Source organism: Chelonoidis abingdonii, chromosome 2 (assembly GCF_003597395.2).
Source record: "Chelonoidis abingdonii isolate Lonesome George chromosome 2, CheloAbing_2.0, whole genome shotgun sequence".
Taxonomy (NCBI): Eukaryota; Metazoa; Chordata; order Testudines; family Testudinidae; genus Chelonoidis; species Chelonoidis abingdonii.
The window spans coordinates 209,415,455-209,436,981 of NC_133770.1; the positions used below are offsets into that span (position 1 = coordinate 209,415,455).

At 39.5% G+C, this 21,527-nt stretch overlaps 1 protein-coding gene across 5 annotated transcripts in view; it reads left to right on the forward strand.

The window, feature by feature from the left end:
• The window catches only part of PPP4R1 (protein phosphatase 4 regulatory subunit 1), a 98,215-nt gene extending 78,430 nt beyond the window's left edge, over positions 1-19,785 (forward strand). For all 5 annotated transcript variants that reach the window (XM_032802366.2, XM_032802363.2, XM_032802369.2 and 2 more), the window contains 9 exons: positions 3,608-3,783; positions 9,466-9,561; positions 11,027-11,212; positions 13,099-13,260; positions 13,729-13,829; positions 14,598-14,718; positions 14,845-14,979; positions 16,517-16,658; positions 18,677-19,785. In XM_032802366.2, the coding sequence (XP_032658257.1) occupies positions 3,608-3,783; positions 9,466-9,561; positions 11,027-11,212; positions 13,099-13,260; positions 13,729-13,829; positions 14,598-14,718; positions 14,845-14,979; positions 16,517-16,658; positions 18,677-18,840 (1,283 nt within the window). In that variant the 3' untranslated portion in view covers positions 18,841-19,785. The remainder of the gene's footprint in view (positions 1-3,607; positions 3,784-9,465; positions 9,562-11,026; positions 11,213-13,098; positions 13,261-13,728; positions 13,830-14,597; positions 14,719-14,844; positions 14,980-16,516; positions 16,659-18,676) is intronic.
• The last annotated feature ends 1,742 nt before the right edge of the window (positions 19,786-21,527 follow it).

Sequence of the window (21,527 nt, forward strand, 5' to 3'; positions counted from 1 at the left end):
CTGCAACAATACCCCTCACCCCTTTGCATTCCAGTGTGACTGATTCCTCCTCCTCAGTACACTTGGGTGCCATCGTCAGTAGTACAGGAGAGAGAATCTCCTGCTCTCAGTTCTTCTGCCTGGTGCCGCAGCAGCTGGAAGGAGCAATCATAAGGGAAGTCCTGGTCAGCTCCTGTAGCCATGAGTATGCTCAGTGCAAACAGAATCTTCAGAGAACTTAACTGCGAAACAAGCCTCTATTGAGCATGTGCAAACTGCAGTTTTTCCGAGGCTTATAACTTGGCTAAATTTGGGGAAATTTTCATGGGGACAGCAAAAGGCATATACCTATCGCCAAACCAGTCAAGCTGCCAAATTACAAGTCCCTGCTCTAAAGCATGAGTAGCTAGATTTTTCTCAACAAAATAGTTGTACGACTTTTTTTTTAATATGGGCAAAAGACCATTTTCCCATAATCTCATTCTCAAAAATGGCTGAAACATTTTAGCTGAAATTTACCCAAAAACTTCAGTCTGAGGCAGACACTTGGCATGGAAAATTTCAGCCGCCAATCAATAGTTTGGCAAAACCCCAAGCAACAGAATATAGGGGCTTATAATGGAAAATATCTGTCAGCTTTATGTATGTGTGTCTCTACCAGATCCACCTATAATAAATATCAGTTAGTTAATGTTGGGGGAAAAAACTCTTGTTTGTGTTTTATCATTAGATCAGCGTCAAAGGAATTTGAAATTCCTAGTGAGTGTTTCAGGATAGATTTTTAAATACAGTACCTGCACCATTATAGCACTTAAAACAATCAGAGGAGCATTTTTTGTCTGCTAATAATGAGTGAACACTAAAGAAAGAAACAGACAGCAAAAGAGTGAAAACAAGGGAAGCAGAAAAGAGAAACTGCAGAAAATAAAGGGGGAAGATGTGCTGCCATGTAGAAGCAGTTTTTTTCTCCTGAGTTATTTATGTATTTTTCTACACACACACACACACACTTGAAGTGTCGTGCATCTATGTATATAGTCTATTTAGAAAAAGACCCTTAATCTTTCATTTTAACTGAAAATGAAAGGCCTATATTTTGAGGTTGGTTCTGGTTTGTGGGGGGTGGGGGGAAAGAGAGAAGAAGTAAGTTCTTCTAAATGTGCATCGGGATAAAGTTCAGTTGAATTATTTCTCCAGTTGTTTTGCCTCACAAGAATCCTGAAAATCTGGAATAACATTTCATGCCTAAATAGTCTGCTAAGAGCTTGTCATCGCTTTCACTGTTTAATTTATAGTAGAAACTCACTCACTCATTTTGTTTATCCATGTATCTATTGTTTGTGCATTTAAAAAAGATTGGGATCTTTCCCTCACTTCTCAATAAAGAAGAAACAACCAAATACTACTGTGAGATCTCTAATTATCAAGGTCTCATTAATTTTACAACGTTTGCTGTAGAGAACTTAATAATGTTATATGATATATGGTATTAATTAAAACTAAATTTATACTTTCTAATAAACCTGATGCATTTCATGGTACAGTTTTTTTGCATTTTTTGTTTACTTAGTAATTTGTAGTGGGCTTCTCTGTCAGTATGGATTATTACAATCCTAAACGTCTGTTAGTCTATAAGGTGCCACAGGATTCTCTGCTGCTTTTACAGATCCAGACTAACACGGCTACCCCTCTGATACTCTACAATCCTACTGTAACTCTTTTCTTTCAGGTATTTTATTAAATGCTTGTCAATTACAGAACTGGCCAGGCTACATATTGACAAAATCCTTAGTCATTTGCTCCTACTGGTCTTACCTCTATCTAGAGACCATCCCAGAGATGTAAGACAGAAGTTCATGTGTGGCCTTCACATGGTCCTTACCTGTCCCACACCATTGTGTTTGTCTCAGTTGTCTAGCTGTGTGTTCAGTGTTTAATACTGTGTTGACTTGTAATTCTGCTTTATGTAAAAGTCATAATTGTGTAAAAAAAAAAAAAAAAAATTAAGTGTGCCATACAAATTAATCTGGCTTTTGATAAATTCTGGTGGCCTTATGTAAGTAAATTTAGGTGCAAGGATAAATGAGACAATTAAAATTCCAAGATGGGAGGTAGAGTGAGGCGAATGTTAAAAACAGATTCAATTGTTTAACTTCAGAATGTGTACATAGTATTGGAGAGGCCTTGAAAAAAGGTGAGTAGTGTTTTACGTCAAGCAAGTGGGCTTATTTGGATCAGAGAGCCACTTGCCCCTTCCCTGGAAGGGCGGAAAGAGGAGAGGAAAAGAGCAGCCCAATCACTGCTGCTTTGACAGGAGCGGAGAAGTGGATGTGGAAGACAAAGTAGAGCAATCCCTGAGCCACTTGTTCTTTTCCAGGAAGGGAAGGTGGTAGGCAGAGAGCAGAATGGCAAGTGCTGCTGCTCTTTGAGGAAGGAAAGGAGAGAAGCAAGGAAGCACTGGATAGAAGTGGCTTCACTTCAAGAGAAGGGGAATGAGGAGCCAAGTGAATTATACGGAGGAGAGTTGCTGGGAGGCCAAGCATCTCCTGGAGCCCTACAGTCCTAAAGTGGCTGTGCAAAGAGAGAGAGGGCCCAGTAGTTTCTTTGGAGTAGGAGTTGTAATTCCCTTCATTTGGAGGAGAAGGAAAACCCGGAATTCATTAACAAGATTGGGGAGGTATGAGAGAGAGCAAAGCTAGAATTAATTAATTTGTGGTGGGGAAAAGAGTGGCAAGAAGGGCCAGGTGGAGTGAAATCTCAGATTTCATTTTTATCTGTTTTCAGGGTTTGATCAAAATTGTCTAGGTCCTGACTGAGACTTACAATTGTCACTGAATAACTTACTCTCTGTTACGCTGCGTCTGCATTTCCAGAAGAGTTGCTTTGTTCAGAATTAGTTCAGCATAATGGGATCAGTCAACCTAATAGCAATTTGCGGCGTGGGAGCATCTGAGCATGTATTTTCCAGGGCCTCAAACCTACTCTTATATTCTCATTTGGAAGATTTAGCAATCTTGCTCTCCACTTAGATTTACAAGGATGCAGCTAATTGTACTTTTGCAACTCATTCATTTAGTCCCTAAAAATACTTCCCCTGAGCTCATAAATCTAAAAATACAACTTTTAAAATCAATCAATACAGTTAAAAATTAGAGTCAAACCTATTTCCACCCTTTATTTGTTATACTCTTTTAACTATAATTGCCAATAAGCTGTTGTATATGTTCTGCCAGTTACAGATTGTGCACATCTGTTTATTTACCTACCCTCAACGTAAGTAGTTTATCACATTTTTGTAAAAGATACTTCTTTAAAGATACTGTTGCCTGAGCAGCCTCTCGCTCTTGGGTTTCCTGCCTCATAGACAGATACTCCCTTAGCTCCAGTGCTATTTTGGCCTTCTGAGGCAATGGCAGCCAATGTGTGACTACATCACCTCCGATCCTCACTGGTTTCCTCTACTGCAGGATTTACTAACCATTGATAATTTGAGTAGGAAGCTTTCAGCTTCTCTCTTTGGCTGTTCAATAAATTAAAAATTATTTTTCAAAGGTAGTTGCCATCAGCAATTTTGTTGCTGTGTAACAGTTCTTTCCACTTCCATTAATGTGTTTCATTTTGCATACAGCACAAGTGGAGGTGTTGTCTGCTGCACTTCGAGCCTCCAGTTTGGACCCTCTGGAAGAGACAACGGCAGGCGTTGGCAAGGGAATGGACTCTCAAAATGAACTGAGCATCAAAGACCAACTGAATTATAAACTAATTCAGGATGATACTGTGCCTTTAATTAGCGACGCTGTTGAGGTAAGAGACGTGGCTGTGTTTGGCATACAAACAGTTTGATTCAGAAATACAGGGCTACAGTCAGAGAGAGAGAGAGCTGTATTTTGTACTCTTGCAGCAATCATAGCTAAATTGTTCCCACTTCAGGCTGAAATGATGCCGAGTTTTATTTGCTAATTTTGCAGCTCTGCCTGTTGCATAAAGTAAAGTTTATCCTCACAATGTTCTGTGTTTGTACATCTGAATCATTTGAGGACTTGAAGTTAAACCTCAGTCTTGACTAATAGTCACTTTCAACAGACTGTGTTACTATAGTTTGCCACAGTGAAATAGTCTTACTGGAAACAACGCCCTTCTTAAAAAAGAACAGTTAACTTAATTCTGTTTGGAGAGAGAGATGCATTTTCTTTATGGTGGAAACATTTTACTGCAGCAGGCATACACTTTTCTGACCAGGAGACAATTAGGACTTGAGGCCATGTTTCAGTGGACCTCTGGCAGTATCTGGACTCTGGAGACTGAGGACGGGTACTACCACTCAATATCATTTTGAGTTTTTACTTGTGGATCTTCTTCCCATTTTTTCCCCCATCCAATCAAACAGCAGCATTTAATACTGGTGTTCTGTTCTTCACTATGTATTGTGACAGAAATGTTGTGACTGCTCCACTCCACTTGGAGGCACAAGTGTGATGGTCTTTGAAACTCCAGTGCTGTAGAAGAAGAATAAAATCTTGATGCAACCCTCATGGATTGTTGCTTGCCAGTTGGCACTGCAAATAGTTTTCAAATTATACTCTGCTACCATTAACCTGCTACAGTTGACAGCATTGTTCACTGTGTTCATAAGAAGCTCCTTACGTACATTGGGATATATGTAAAATCAGATTATTTTTTTTTAAATTTGGATTGTCTGATGGAAGATGCACAGATTGCCCTCGTTCCAAAATCTTAATAATACCACCATGACATACCCTGCAAGCTCTCTTATATTGAAGTTCTTACCTTTTTAAACTGAAGTTTATGTTTTGAAAAGTGCCTAGTAAGAAGTAAGAATGGCACCTCTGTCAAAATAAGAGGAGGGGATCTATCAGGCGTTTTCTGCCCCTTGCCTGAGGTATTGGTGCCTGGATACACCCTGCCTAGGGAAACCCCACTCAGAATTATATACCAAGAAGACTTAATCCTCCAACTGCGTAAACAGGTCAGAAGGGAGCACTAACCAATCAGGAGCCAGTAGGCAAGTTAAGAAGGCTTGCCTGCTTCTTCCTAGGGGGAGTGATGGGTGGAGCTAGGACAGGAGGGGAGTTCCTCTGTCCTAACCCCTAATGAGCCTTGCATTGCATCAGCAGCCAGACAGGCTGGGGTTGACATCACCCCTTGTCTGAATGGGCCATCACTAAGGCACATTATCTCCTGGTGACTAATTTCTACTCCAAGTCCAAAAAACATACTTTCAATATATATATAAACCATTATATATAAACAAACCATTCATGGACGAGACAAGAGAACCTGGAATTGATGGAATGCTACTACAACAGTAGACCTAATGAGAGGGGATATATGAAACGTATGAGGGGACTGTGGATGGACAAAAGACCTACATCCACACTTACTGAGAAACAGCTAGTTACCCAACGCTTCAGCATGATAAAGAGGAGCTGCGCTCACAGCTTGAGATAACCACTCACATTACATCCCAGACTCACAGAAGACTTGGCTAGAACAAGTGATGTGCGGCCCACACTGAAGCTGAAACTCACTGTCACCCTCCTCCATTAAGAGCACATGCAGCTGATATAGGCATAAGATCATGCAAAACTAGCTACAGTAAATCCTCGAGACGCAGATTGTCCAAGCTTCAGTGGAGAAGTACCATCAGATAGTATGAGAAGATGCCAATAGAGCGCTCATCACGAATCTACTACCACCAAATCAAACCAATGAACTGGAGTATAGCTCGCTAGCAGCCTCTGTATCTGGAATGCTGGCTACAGACAAGAAACAACAGTAACTGTACACCCTGGAAAATGAGGTTGCAGATAAGATAAGGCGATCTCGAGAGAAGCTTAGTCAGCGGAATACAGACAGGGTGTAAGCGATAGGAACGAGACTCGGCTACTGAAAAAATACAAAGGCCTGACTCCATCGAAGCCCTAGCTAAGACTGCTAAACAAAGGCCATCAGCACTAGTACCAGGCTAAGGAATACACAGAGTAGCAGAGGCAAAAAGTAAATCCCTATCTCCAAGGAACCATCCAAGGTGCTCACAACTGCAGTGCAACATCAAAAACAGCAGAGCCACCAGCACGAAAACTGAACAGTACTGGAAGAACATATGGGAGAAAGAGAAACTCATACACCAGTGCAAAGTGGGCTAGCAGGACCTGAGAACAGAGCACAGCAATCTCCCAGAACAGAAACAGTCACCAATCAAGTAGAAGACATCCAGCAGCGGGTCAAAAACATGAGTAGAGCTGACAGCCACCGGGAACCAGACAAGATCCAACGAACCAACTAGGCTAAAGCAAAACTAACAGCAGTGCATGAACGCATAGGCAGCACAGATGAACCAGCTGCGAGCAGCAAGGCTCAACCCAAACTGGCCTAACACAAAGGAGGACAGGCTGATCAGAAGACCTGCAAGGGGACAAACCGGCCAACTACCGGCAATAACCTGCCTCCCACAACCATGGAGTCCTTATCCAGGCATCATAGCTGCAAGGCTTACAGGACCACATGGGCCATTCCAATGAGCACAGCCAAAGGGCATCTGGAACAACACCAGAGTGCTAAAACACCAGTTCCTCATAGATAGAGCAGTGCCCAAGACTCAAGTCTAGACCAGACAATCTCGAGCACATGCTGGATTGACTACAGGAAAGCCTATGACGCAATGCCGCACACGATGGATCTGTGAATGTCTGCGCTATATGACATCAAGTCAACAGGACACTAAGGACCTTCCTCAACGAATCAGGTGGGGAACTATTGGAAGACAACACTAGAGTCAACTCAAGGCAGCTTGCACAAGTGGCCATCAGTGTGCATATACCAAAGGGAGCCACTGTCCCCGCTGCTGTCTCTGCATAGGCTAAACCCAGCCAATAATCACAAGGACTGGATACGGGAAAGGTTCAGGAGTGGAATACCATCACTCACTCCTCTAAATGATGACATCAAGACAGTAGCTTAAGAATGAACGAGACAATCGACTGCTAATCACCTGACGCGATCTACAGTGAGGATATCGGGATGTCATTCGGGACTGGAAAGTTGGCGGATGTAGTGAAGAGAGGGAAGGTACTCAAGACTGATGGGTGGAACTACCAAGCGAGGGCCACATAGCAGACAATACACGGACCAGCTACAAGTACCCTTTGGCTCGCCGCAGTCACATGGAAACCAACGACTGAAGAGGCAAGGAAGACAGCAAAATCAGATCACCAAAAGATAAAAGACAGTCCTGAAGAGCCAGCTCAGTGGAGAAACAAGATCCACGCCATCACGGATACGCCCGTGCCGGTCATACAGATACCTGCCGGCTATAGTGAGCTGGTCCAAGGAGGAACATGGAGGCTGCCGATGTGACAACTCGGAGCTCCTCAAAGCACGGAGTATCCCACCCAAGTCCAACACCTAGAGACTGAGTACACAGCCGAAAGAAGCGGCTGGGCATTGATGAGCGGTCAAGGCCCTGTCTGGCGTGAAACCCGAACATTCCAGGAGTTACATCAGTAAGATGGCCCCACCAAAGATGAGTGCTTGAGAGATGCATGAGGCAGCAGCAGACTGTGTTCCACAACGCAGAAGTGCCATGCACAGATAAGACCCTTCATGGGATGTACACGACAGAGGCTGAGGTGGCTGACATTGGAAATCCTACCAGTGGCTGAAAGGGGCTGGACAAAAGGCACTGAGGCACGATCATAGCAAGACACAAGGAAACAGGCACTGAGCAACCAGTCCATTGAGTGCACGGGGTTCTAGCCACACATAGAGAGGACCAAGGTGCAGACTGTGCAGAGAGGCCTCAGAGACAGTCCAACACATAGTGGCAGGATGTAAGATGCAGGCAGGAACAGCATACACTGAACGGCACAACAAGTGGCTGGCAATTGTGTACAGGAAATCATCTGCACAGCGTATGGGCTAGCCCTCCCAAGACCAGATGGGAGATTCCGCAGAAGTTTGTGGAGAATAGCAGGGCTAAGATCTCGTGGACTTCCAGATCCAGACGGACAGGCAGTGTACTGGCCAATCAACCAGACATCGTGGTAATTAGACAAGGACAGAAGACAGCGGTGGTGATAGATATAGCAGTGCCAAGTGACAGCACTCAGGAAGAAGGAATATGAGAAGCTGGAAAGTACCAGGGCCTGAAAGAGGAACCGAGAGGATGTGGAAAAGTGAAGGCCAAAGTGCGTCCAGTGGTGGTAGGAGCCTCGGGGCTGTGACTCCTAAGCTGGGTGAGTGGGTCCAACAGATCCCAGGAACAACATCAGAGCTCTCTGTCCAGAAGTAAGTTGCAGTGTAAGAAACAGCGAAGAAACTGGCGCAGAACCCTCAAACTCCCAGGCCTCTGGTAGAGGACCCGAGGTTGAGGAAGACACATACCACCCATAGAGGTGAGAGGGGAATTTTTTTATATATATATATCAGTGATTATGAATCTTGACACATTACAAGATTTTTATAGATCCTTAAATGTTACTCTTTATGGATAATAGGACATATTTGACGTAGTGAGTTTGTCAGGTCTGAGGTGAGCAATGTTTGCAAAGAGCAAGGGACCCTTTGCCAAGGGGTCGCTGTGTCTCACTCACCTTACACTAATTTAATCAAAAACCACATTTCCAGCTTATGAAAATGTCATGTGGGACTGTGTCAAAAGCCTTCCTAAAGTGAAGATGTGTCATAACCACTCTGTCAGTAAACTTGTCAAAGGAGGAAGTTAGGTTAGTTTGGCACGATTTGTTCTTGACAGATCGATGTGGCTGTTCCATATAACTGTATTATCGTCTAGGTCCTTACAAATTGTTTAATAGTTTTTTCCAGGGTCTTTCCAGGTATCAGTTAGGATGACGGATCTATACTTCCCCAGGTCCTCTTTGTCCCCCTTTTTAAAGATAGTTACTATGTTTGCCCTTCTCCAGTCCTCTGGGACCTTACCCATCCTCCATGAGTTTTCAAAGATAACTGTTAATGGTTCTGAGTTGCTCAAGTACTCTCGGATGAATTTCATCAGGCCCTGCTTACTTGAATACAACTAACTTGTGTAAATATTCTTTATCTTGTTCTCTTTCGTATTTTGGTTTGAGTTCCTTCCCCTTTCTTGAGAGAACAACATGTGACAGGAGTTATTGCTTATTGCATTAATGGAAGGCACTCAGATAATACTGTGGTGGGCATGGTGTAAGAATCTGTATAGAGTAGAATATGGTTTAATTATATCACCTCAAGCCTGGTGAAGCATCTTTATTATTTTGAATCTAAACAAATAAAAGTTGTCCATTAAGATTTTTATTTTAATTTGGGCTACAGCAAGAGTATGCTGAAAATAAAAATACATCTCTGGAACCTTGAAGAAAATAGCTGCAATGTCAGGCAACCTTTCATGGTATTTAAGCTCTGTGTTGTGTGTCTTGTAATCCTTGAATGTCCCATTTTGTAAGTGACCTTTTTGCCCCCCACATGCAGAACATAGATTCCACTCTCCGCTATATTCATAATGATTCAGACTTGAGCACCAATAGTAGTTTCAGCCCTGAAGAGGAAAGAAAGTCCAAAGTACAGGTAAATGAGATTTTTTTTTCCCCTTGTAATTCTGATTAAATTGAAACTTTGTAGACAGAAAATAATAATGGAAGGTTCACCTTTAGTTATGTAGTCCATTGGCCCACTTTGCTGTAGTAATTTTCAGAGGATGTGAAAGCCTCATTAATAGGTCGCTGTATAATCCAGCCTTGAGTACCTGCAGTGACAATGGTTACATTGGCAGTTTATTCTGCTGTAATTGACCAGTCCAGTCTTTTTTTTTTTTTTTTTTTTTAATGGAGGTAAATTAAATGTTTTGTAATGTTGTAAAATCAGCATTCTTTTTTTTTTTTTTTTTTTTTAATGGAGTAGTGTAGTTTTGACGGTAGAGCTATTAGTCAAGACTCCGAAGCTATTTATTTTATTTTTTCCTCTGACACTGACTTGCTGTGCAGCTTCAATGACTTATTTACAGAGCCAGTTGAAAATTTTCCATTAAAATTGTTTTTCTGGGAAAAACTGGTTTGTTTTTTTTATCGAACAGAATTTTTCACAAAAAGTGTGTTGTCTACTGAAAACTTTGACTTTAGCAGAAAAAAAAAATTTAGATTTGATACCAAATAGAACTATTTTGGCTTAATTTGATGTTAAACTATCCTCCTGAACCACTGATGGGAGTTGTAGTGTGGGAACCTCATCCACTCATACTTCTCTGTGGGCTGGGTTCTACTCTCCCATGAAGCACTGCAGCAGCTCAGCAAGAGGGGAGAATGTGCTGCATCATGGGAGTAGTTCTAGCCAAGAAGTCCAGCCCATGGGGAAGAATGAGGGCATGAGGCACCCAAATGCCATTCCTATGAGGCACTTCAGCAGCTCAGGCAGGCACAGTTTAATATTGAACTGACCCAAAATGAAACATTTACATTTTAGTTCTCATATTTTGCCATAAGGTAAAATTTTTCTGCAAGGTGGGGAAAAACATGTTCTGACCAGCACTACTCTTATTTTTATGTATTTTATGTATTTGTTAAACAGCATAAAGTTTGCCAGTCTCACAGGATATTGAGTCTTTAATGTTTGTAAGAGTATTGAGCAGTGCTATAGAAGTCCAAGTTAAATTGTTTCTTCTTAAGTTTCAAACAATGCTCCTACTCTGTTTTGGGAGTTTGAAAGTGTTCCACGCATTCATCCTTGTTACTTCAGTCTGGGTATTTAGAAGAACTAATCATACCTTCTCAGTTATTGTGTTTCTGTACAATATTGCTTAAGTAACCTTAATATTTGCTTAAAATATCAATTTTAAAAACTAAATGATTTTTATGTTACTTGTATGAATTATAATATTTACATTCTTAATCTTTAAGCATTTTTATACATTATTATGAGCTGAGAAAAATTCTTTCTCTTAAAATGTAACCTAGTTTTATATAGTAGGTTGTATGGAAATTACTTTAAAATGTGCCAGACTAAGTCTTGCGCGCACTCTCTCTCTCTCTCTCTCTAGGATGTTGTACCTCAAGCCTTGTTGGATCAATATTTATCCATGACTGATCCTTCTCGTGCACAAACGGTTGATACTGAGATTGCTAAACATTGTGCATATAGCCTGCCAGGTGTGGCACTTACGTTAGGTAGACAGAACTGGCACTGTCTGAAAGATACATATGAGACACTAGCATCTGATATGCAGGTATGTTAAAGCATTTAAATTCAAGCAGCTTTGAAAACAAATTGTATGTACACTTTTATAACTGTGTTTCTGTATAATGGGCATTTCTGAATTTATTTTTTTCATATCCTATTGCTGGTGTTGGTATTTAGTAGATGATGCTCTTCTTGTGAGTAATAGTTTGACCAGTGTCCCAGAACAATGCTTGGGCACCATGTTTGTGAGGTGTTCAGATACGACAGTAATGGGGACTATATAAATACCTAGAATAGATGCACAAATGTTGCTGAGCCTGTCACCTTGTGGGTAGATGAGAAACCAGAGGTCTTGATCATTTCTGGTTGCCACAGTTCTTGTGGCACTTTTAATGAGAATAGGGGTATCCACTTCGATGCACTGGCCAGGTCCTGAAAGTTAGTCATAAAGGATTAACAGTATTGCAGTATCATTGGTGTGTTAAAAACAAATGTTAAAATATTGGAAATGGCTGTTGCTTTCTTCTCTGTTTCCATTTGCTGCTAAGGAAGCAGCTTTCAGTAATATGGGCCATTTTATTTTGTAGTAATTTTCCACTCTTTCCTTTCTTTTTCAGAGACACACTTCCTTTTTTGAGTAGTCATTCTTGATCCACTTCACCCTGATAAACTAATTCACTGATGTATCAGAGCGAAAACTCACTGACATATATTGTTTATACAATATATTCCCAATTTTCTGAAGGACGGGGAGGAGGGGATTGTATTTGGATAATTGATTGTTTGGATAATCAAGAGGGCTCTATTGTGCGAACCATCGCATCATCCGAATCCCTTCCTTGTCCCCAATATGAGATACATGCTGCAGAGGGCATATAGTTCATGCACCTCATGATGGGGGACAAGGAAGGAATTCAGATCATGCGGAGCTTTGATAACAGGATTTTTAATAAACTGGAGAATATTGTGTATAGTATCAGCCACATTTCTCAAAGTGCTTTACAGTAAAGTGAAAAAAAAATAGCACACAAGTAATCAGTAAAGAAACTAAAAAAACAAGATGAGTTAAAAAAAAACAAAAAAAACTGCTAACTAAGTTTGCAGTTTGTTTAAAATTACTTTGAGAGTCTGCCACAAGAATAATGAGGGAGAAAACTGTATCACTAAAATAGGATTAAGTCTGCAAAGATCATTTGGTAGTTGAAAAGTGCTGGTCAGAGTGGGAAAGTAAGCTTAAATAACAATACTTATGTTTTATATAATTGAAAATACATTATCCATTTGAACAGTGTGTCATGTTCCCTTCCTCTCCCCTCCACCCCCAAAAATAAGACCATATAGAAACTAAAAGGACCTCACACTTCTTAATTAGACCAGTGCTTGTGTCAAGATGTTTCTTGGAACAAAATATTTGATACTGTGTGGATATCAGATATTGGCTTCCCTGAGTGGGAAAGTCTCTTGTAACTCTCTGGGATTTACAGTTTCCAATCAAAGTAGAGCAAAGTATCTTCTTTCTTTCTTCTGCTTTGTAAAGTACAGATTACAGAAGCTAGAGAGGAACAAGAACTATAAAATTCAATATGCATGAGAAAAATTTGAAGCAAGAAGAGAACTGCAAAAGTGTTGATGTCCAGCATCATTTTTGTTTTGTTTCTGTTAATTAAGAACACAATAATTTTGTTACTTGTTCAGTTCCTGGATATGCAGATGGAACAAATGACCTTTGAACAATCCCATTCATGTCTTATTTTTCGCTTTTGAAAAAAAATGAGTTCTGATTTATTGAAAGAAATGAGTGAATTAAGTTGTTGTACTGAGGATTCCAATATTAATGGTGGACAATATAAGCAAACTAATCCTAACGTTAAAACAAAAACTATTGTTTGGGGGTAATTTATTAATAAATGCAATTATTTGTGTTTTTTGCAGTGGAAAGTTCGAAGGACATTAGCATTCTCTATACATGAGCTTGCAGTTATCCTGGGAGACCAACTCACAGCTGGAGACTTGGTTCCAGTCTTCAATGGATTTTTAAAGGACCTAGATGAAGTCAGGATAGGTGTCCTTAAACACCTGCATGATTTTCTAAAGGTACATTTCATGTTTATTTACTTTGGACCATAATATGTTATGCCTTCTGTCCACTTGTTTTCCCTGCATAGACCTATGCCCATAGATTTCACTAGTATAATCCCTTACAGTAGTCCAGCCAAATGCCTATATGCTAACAGAGAAGGTATTGCAAAAGCTTTATGAAGCTAATACTTTTCCTTCTCTGAGCCAGTTGAAGACGTAGCAGTTATTTACTGCTTACTCTTCGTTATTAATTAAAGTACATACAACATAAAATGTTAAGACTACCCCATTAACTTTGCTGACTTCCTTGCAAGTCACAGCAAAATTTTACCCAAAATGTTTTACAAGCATTATACTGTATATATCAAAGGGTGCTTTTTAAATCCAAGAGCCTGTTTTATGATAGCCATTTTGTTCATATTCCATCCATTCACATTAAGTGCTTGCAATCTGCTCTGACTAAATTTATATTTATTGTTCCAGCTTCTTCATCTAGACAAAAGACGAGAATATCTTTATCAGCTCCAGGAATTCTTAGTGACCGATAACAGCAGGAATTGGCGTTTTCGATATGAGCTGGCAGAGTATGTTCATGAGGTTTTGGTTTCGATTTGGATATTTTTTTCTGCTATGTGGATTTTAACGTTTCAATTCATACATCAATCAATCAAATGCACTAGAACTATATTATAGAGGCATTTTGACACATCTTCATATGCTCATCTACATGAGCTCACAACTTCTACAACACATACTACTCATGTCTGTGACAGACTAGTAACATCTACTAATAATTTTACTCCTTATAAACTATTTTATAAATCCCCTTTAATGTAGAATAAAAAAATTAATTGAGCACTTCCAGTCAGATTGTCCAAGCAGTAACTATTTTAGTATGCTGGGCGAGGGAGGGAAGAGGAGTGCCTTATACTTTGATTAAATCTGCTCCACTCATTTTAATCACAAAAGCTGTTGATTTTGTTATCTGTACAGCCAGCTTGGTCACACTGTAGCTTGCATGTACCTTGTAACATTATTATTAATTATACGATATAATGAGTGCAAACTTTTTTACCTGTTAATTTTTATCTTATCCTAGATTATTTTTGCACTCTTTTATTGCTCTCATGTAGCAGTAGGGTCATGTTTACTGAATAAGTGGCAAATTACAGGGGTGGAATTATTCAATATTATGAGAGAAAACAATTAAAATGAGAATGAAGAATGGAAAATTTTCTTAATGAATAGAGTTTGGTTTCTGTTCAGTTAAAGGGCAGGCAATGTTGTGTAAACTGTCATTTGGGGATACCTTTTTCATTTTAGATTTTGTTATGCTTTGTTCTTTCTTTTAGGCAGCTGATCTTGCTTCTAGAGCTATACAGTGCCAGAGATGTTTATGACTATTTGCGCCCTATTGCCCTCAGCCTCTGTGCAGATAAGGTTTCTTCTGTTCGATGGATTTCCTACAAGCTGGTATGAGCTGAGAAACAAATTTTAATGTAAAATAATTTAAATGAATCCAATATCTCAAACTTCTAAGTCATGGTTGGAAGTTGTTATATGTGTATTTATGTATTGGTAACTGAACGTTTCTTATAGGTTAGTGAAATGATAAAGAAGCTGCATATGGCTTCAACATCAGCTTTTGTGGTAGACCTCATGAACGAACTCATTGAAAAATTCTGTAGATGCCCAAAGTGGTCCGGTCGGCAAACGTTTGTCTTTATCTGCCAGGTAAGAGCTTTTATTTATGTATTGGTTTGGGAGAGGGTGGGCAGCTAACTTCCTTAGAGATTCATCTGTATTTTCCTGAATAGTTCGTAGAAATCAGTCCCAGAGAATCTTTCCTCTGGCAGGAGAAGATGGGGAAGGGGGGCACAATTCATGGCTTTCTCTGCTCAGCACCACTCCATAGAAGACATCAGGAGATGCTGTAGAAACGGGGCTCTTTCTCCCCTACCCAAAAGAGTCACTCTTGCAGTCTAAATTCCCATGTTGCATACTGCTGAAGTTCAGTATACAAACTTCAAGTGTTCTCCTCAGTATGTTCAGAGAATCAAAGTATGGTGTTGAGTGTAAAACAAACAATAACAAAAGTGACAGTAAAAAACTAGTTTGAATAACACATAGGATACCTGAGTTTGGGAATAACTTTCAGCCACTTGTTCCATGGTCCAGTATGAAGTGAGCACACTCTAGTGGTGAGTGATACAGTGCTGGCAGCTGCTTATCATTTACTGAATGATCTATTCAGGCAGCAAGGGCAAGTAGGTGTCATTGCCCACACACCCAGCTAGCATAGGTTGTTCAGAAGCTGGCAGAAGTACCATCAAGAAAAACAAGCTGGCTCTGAGCTGTGATGGAGGAGTAGACCTCAGGTGCAGCTGGGATAGCCAGTGATGGCAAAAGAGCAGTCTGGACATTTGCCCTGCCATGTGGGAAAGGGTTCCCATAGTGTGGTCCAGAAGGGATATCCCCTCCCTGAGGTTTGATCTTATTTAAAGAAACTTCTGGCAATTTGGATCTGAGGGCTGTTGGTAGTGTGCCCTTGTTTCCACAGCTCTGTCCTTCCCCTCCCAGCAGCTGAGGAGAGAATTTGTCAGGATCTCTGTGAGGCAAGTCTCATGGAATTTCATGGGCCCTCTCTGGTTGCCCAGTGAATTTTGCCTGGAAAGACTACCACCTGGTTCTTAGTTCTCTATTTTGTGTTTTACTCAACTAAATATTGTGCTTTGTTGTTTGATGGGGGAGGATTAGATATTTGGATAAGTTTGTGTGTTATGACAACTCTTTAAAATATGGGTTATGGTGCTTGAAATGCTGAAACTGCAGCATAACATAACCCTGTTCTTATCACTGCATCTATTTACAGCGGTCTAAATCAATAAGAATTTCTAAATTATCTGTAAGATTTTAAGGCTAACTTCAGTTACAAAATGCTCCTATTACTGTAAGCAAACATGAAAAGGTTATTTAATTTACTGTAGAGTAACTCTTGCTGATTTCTAATGCTCTCTTTTTGAGCCTGAATTTTCTCAGACGTGTATTCTACTTTATAGGCCTCACCTCCTACTGGGAAGTACAGTTCCCTGTATCTTTAAAGCATCCTGAAATCTATAGATGGAAAGTGCTATATGAATGCTAAATATTCTTATATATTGATTATTATTAAGTTGGTAGGATTCATGAGCTGTCATTGTGATCTGTATTTGTTTTTAGCTCCCTCTTTATGGGGAGAAATCTAATGCAGTTGCTTGGTTCTCTTTGACAGACTGTCATTGAAGATGACTGCCTCCCAATGGACCAGTTTGCTGTACAGCTACTGCCGCATTTACTACACTTGGCATCCGATAGGGTTCCAAATGTTAGAGTACTACTTGCAAAAACTTTAAGGCAAACCCTTTTAGAGAAAGGTTGGTGATATTGAAGTTCAGAATGTCTTGTTTAATAGATGATGAATGTCAAAGATAACTATTGAATGTTTAACATGTCTCCTTTTTGAGTTAGTTTGCTGTAGCCAAGTGAAGAAAATAGCATGAGTGTGAGAAGCCACTTTTGACATTATACTCTCCTGAACCTTACCCCTAGGGGTGGCAAGGCTTAGCCTGGACTGACCCTTGAGGCCCTGATAGTACCTGCAAGCTGTAGAAGTTATGACAACATCATAATTTCTAGAGCTATTCTGTAATGTTGAAGAAATGGATGGATTCATTCCCCCCCCCGCCCCGCCCCGTAGCCCATTTTCCTTGACTGATTTTCCCTAAATGGGCTAGTTTTGGGAAATTAAGGCTATTGCTCACCCTGCATACTGGTGATTCACTGATGTGATGTAGAACAAATGTGTTTGAGTCTAAAAATTGATGCTGTATGCAATAAAGACTGGGAACCAGAAAAACAGCCTTCCCTGCTAATCCTATCTCCTCGGAGAGGAGAGGTGGCTAGTGCTTTTCTGTTTTCCTTTTGGGAGTGAGGGGAGAGCCTTTCCAACATTTCAGCAAGGGAACTGCTACTGTCAGAAAAGCTAGCAATGTTAGGATGTTAAAAGAGTAGGGTGGAAAATAATACTGGAAATAGTATGCCATTATATAAATCAGTGTTATTCTCTCATCTGGAATACTGTGTTCAGCTCTGGTCACCCTCATTTCAAAAATATAGAATAGAAATAAGTACCTTTAGGTGGATGGAAAAAATTATTAGAAACATGTAAACATTTTAGTATGTGGAGAGATTGAAAATACTAGGACAGCTTAGTTTAGAGGAGACAAATAGAACATGATAATTATGTAAAATAATGAACAATACAGAGGAGACCATTTCAGCATTCCTATTTACTGTTTATAAATATAAGAACAAGGAGACATCCAAATAAACTGAAAGGCATTGCATTTAAAACTGATAAAAGAATTAAAAATAAATTATACAATGCTTAATTAAGCTGTGGAACTCATGAACTCTTGTAACAGAGAGCCTCGCTATAGTCAAAAGAGACATTTATGTGGCTAATATTCATAGCTGCTTTATCATTTATTTGTATTATGGTAGCACCTAGGATCCAACTTGATTGTGTAGACACTGTACTAATGTATAACAGAAACAGTCCCTGTCTCATATATCTTACAATATAAGTATAAATGAGAGACAATGGGTAGATTATTCAATTTAGATTTAAAAAGTAAAATTAAAAGGTATAGTACCCGGTATACTTCTGGGAATAAATCAACCACAAACTGCTGTAGAAAGAGAGGATTTTTTAATACAATTGTATCATATAATTTTTTAAAAAACTCTCACATACTGGGGATTCTTGCATACTGTTTATTCATATTACCATTTTTATTGAGTGGTAGCATCTGTCAGTAGAATGGAAGAGCATGGCAGTTTGTTTGTATTACCTTCCATTGGAAATATAAACACATTGATTTTGGGGCTCCTGTTCTTATCAGGAGTTGTTCCCTTTGCACATGCTGTCTACCACTTATTACATTGAAGGAATTTAGGGGTCTTGTGCTCCTGCACCACAAGGACAACTCTGTTATACTTGAGTCCTCCAACACATGTATTAATTACCCCAAGTATTTTAAGTTGGTCTGTGGATACATTTAAGTTAATATATTATTTGCCTGCTTACAAGGATTGGGTGTGACTATAGTTAGAGTAGATATTACTCTAAAATTTCATGTCATGAAGCAATATCTGCCTACAGCATAAGGATTAAACTAAAATATCCAAAAACCTGGATTTGTTAATATAGAATTTGTCTCACTAATACTCTTTCTGTATTAAAACAGAAGCCTCTGTTTGCCCTTGGCATAGAAGCGTGCTCATGCTTTTGAATATAACACTGTAGCATAGTAGCTGAGATTTGCGCCAAAATATAGTATTGTTACTCTTATTTTTCTTATATATCTCTTGTATTCTCCATTATTTACAGAATATTTTCTGAATTCTGCCAATTCTCATCAAGAAGTTGTGGAACAAACAATTATGGCCCTTCAAATGGATGATGACAATGATGTCAAATATTTTGCAAGCATACACCCTGCCAGTACCAAAATTGCAGATGATGCTATGAGCACTGCCTCATCGACGTATTAAAAGAAGTTCCTGAATGTTACTCTAATTTTAATAAAAAACAAACAAAACACAAACTATCCTCAAATGCTCCTAAAATGGATGATTTAGGACAACCTCTTCTGAAGGAGGAGAGATCTCTTGCCGGACTTAACGGGTGGATGTTATCTAAACCTGATACCAGGGATTTTAAGAGTCAAGAAAAAGTAAACATCACCTATCTCATCTTGACTTTAGAAAAACATTGCTCAGAGGATTATATTTGCCACTGAAGCCTTAAATCTTCTGTCTTCCTGAACAAATGAAACTTGAATTGGCAGAGCATTTTCATTGTAGAAAGGATGTGATTTCCAGAGACCTGCATTGTTGCTCCTGAGGAGTTAACTTAGCAAGTTTTTTCCGTAGCAACTGATAGTTCAAATTCTTATAGCCAGAGAGGCAGATTTATATCAAGATATAAGACCTCCAGTATTAGCTATAAAAGTTTTTATCCATGCAAAGAACCAGATTGTGTGCCGCTGGGCACATCCTTAAGTGTGAATAGTTTTGATGTGTGTAAATGGGGAACAGTAGAGATTTGGATTTGTCTTAAGGGCTCAGTGGTAACACTAAACTAGAATCTGATTTTAATCTTTAAATGCAGCATATTGCTGTACCCATTAGCAGAAAACTTTGCTGAGTACCTGTGTCCTAATTATTTTCATGCTGGTCATGACCTGAAGGAAATTTATTAGCACATGTACTTTAAGTCAGGTATTTTTAACTTGATCATGATCGGCTCTGAGGTGCAACTTTTTCTTCATATACTGTACATATCTGTGACCACTCTTGGGAGTGCTGCAGTCTTTAATCATGTTGTTTAAAAATGTTGTGATACAAGTTGTTCTCTACTTGTCCAAATAAAATTTATTAATAAGATTGAATACGTTGTGACCTTTTAAAGATATTAAAAGAACAAATTTGAAATGACTTTGTGTCCTTCCTTTTCTAGTTCTTCACTGGATTTCTGTAAATGTCCTTTACATTTGAATGACTTCTTTTCCAGAGAGATTTTAATGTAAAAGAAATATACCACAACACAGAGATACAGTAAAGTTAGCTTACAAAAGTACAGAAACACTTAAAAAAAAAAAAAAAGCATAATTGGGAAAGTTCGTAAGTGAATCTTTATCAAGAATCTCTATTACTCATTACTGGGAACGATTGGCTTTTCTGTCACCCAATGTAGAATGGCATAGGACATATGAGTCAAGAGTGTGAATACTGTTGCAAAAAGCAAACGTGATTCTGGGATGATGAAGGTGTGTTTTAAACAGACATGAGAAAGTTCATTTTTTCTGCTCTAACTCTGCGCTGTTAGGCTCAACTGGAAGTATTGTGTCCAGATCCAGGGCACCGCATTTCAAGACAGATTGTGGAGAAATTTGGAGAGTCCAGAGAAGAGCAACAAATGTATAAGGTTTAGAAAACATGACCTATGAAGGGAGGCTGAAAAGAAATTGGTTTTTTATCTGGGAAGGAAGACTGGAGAGAGACATGATAGCATTCAGAACGTATCCTAAAGCGGTGTCATTAGGAGAGGAGGGAGAGAAAACTTTGTTCACCTTAGCCTACGTTAATGATGAACAAGAGCAATGGGCTTAACTGAGCAGCAAGGGGAGATTTAGTTGGACAAAAAAAGTTCCTAACTGTCAGAGTAAGTTAACACGGAATAAATTGCCTAGGGAGGTTGTGGAATCTCCATCTCTGGAGATATTTAAGAGTAGGTTAGATAAATGTCTATCAGGGATGGTCTAGACAGTATTTGGTCCTGCCATGAGGGCAGGGGACTGGACTTGATGACCTCTCGAGGTCCCTTCCAGTCCTAGAATCTATGAATCTATATTAGCTGTGGGGAACCTGGACAACCACATCAATCCAGATTTTCAAGGACCAGGTTGATCAAAATTCTTTCATCTAGCTGAATATAGTTTCCAGGGTTGCTAAGATATCCACTCTACCCTTGGATTTCTTCTACTTCTCTCATTAAAAAAAAAAAAAAGCTAACTTGAGTGACTGAGGAGATGACACCTTGCCCTCTGTCTTTTATGGGACTTTTGCTCATAGCTCATCTCTTCCCACCCACCATAGTGGAGAATATTTCACATTCTCCCTTTTTTTTTACATCAACTGTTGGCCTGGTCTGAAGCCACACTGTTCTTCACCTACTATAACTTCTAAAACTGGCATTAATCTTCAACAATTTCATCATGATTTTTCTAGATACTGATAAGCTTATACCCCTATATTTATTCAGATTGGCCAGGATCTCCTTTCTTTAGGATTGGTAAAACAATTCCCTGTAGCCTGTCATCCAGTGCCTCCTAATCCTCCCATACCTTCTTATATATTTTTCCTAAAGCTTTGATAGTACTTGTCATGCGGTTTTTTAGAAGCTCAGCTGTTATATTACCTATTCCTGCAGCTTTCCCATTTTTTAACTGTTTCACTGCATTTGCGCATTCTTCTGATGGTGGTTCAGTGCTAATATCTATTCTGTGTCACAAGTTGCCTTGTTCATCTAGCATGTCTAGAATGCTTGCATCTAGAGAACTACAGAGTTCAGCGTTTTGTTAAAATATTCCTCGTATACTTGCAGCTCCTCTTTGACATTTGTTGTCAGTTCACTGGTAGACTTCCTTACGCTTACATTATTGGATTGATTGTTTCCA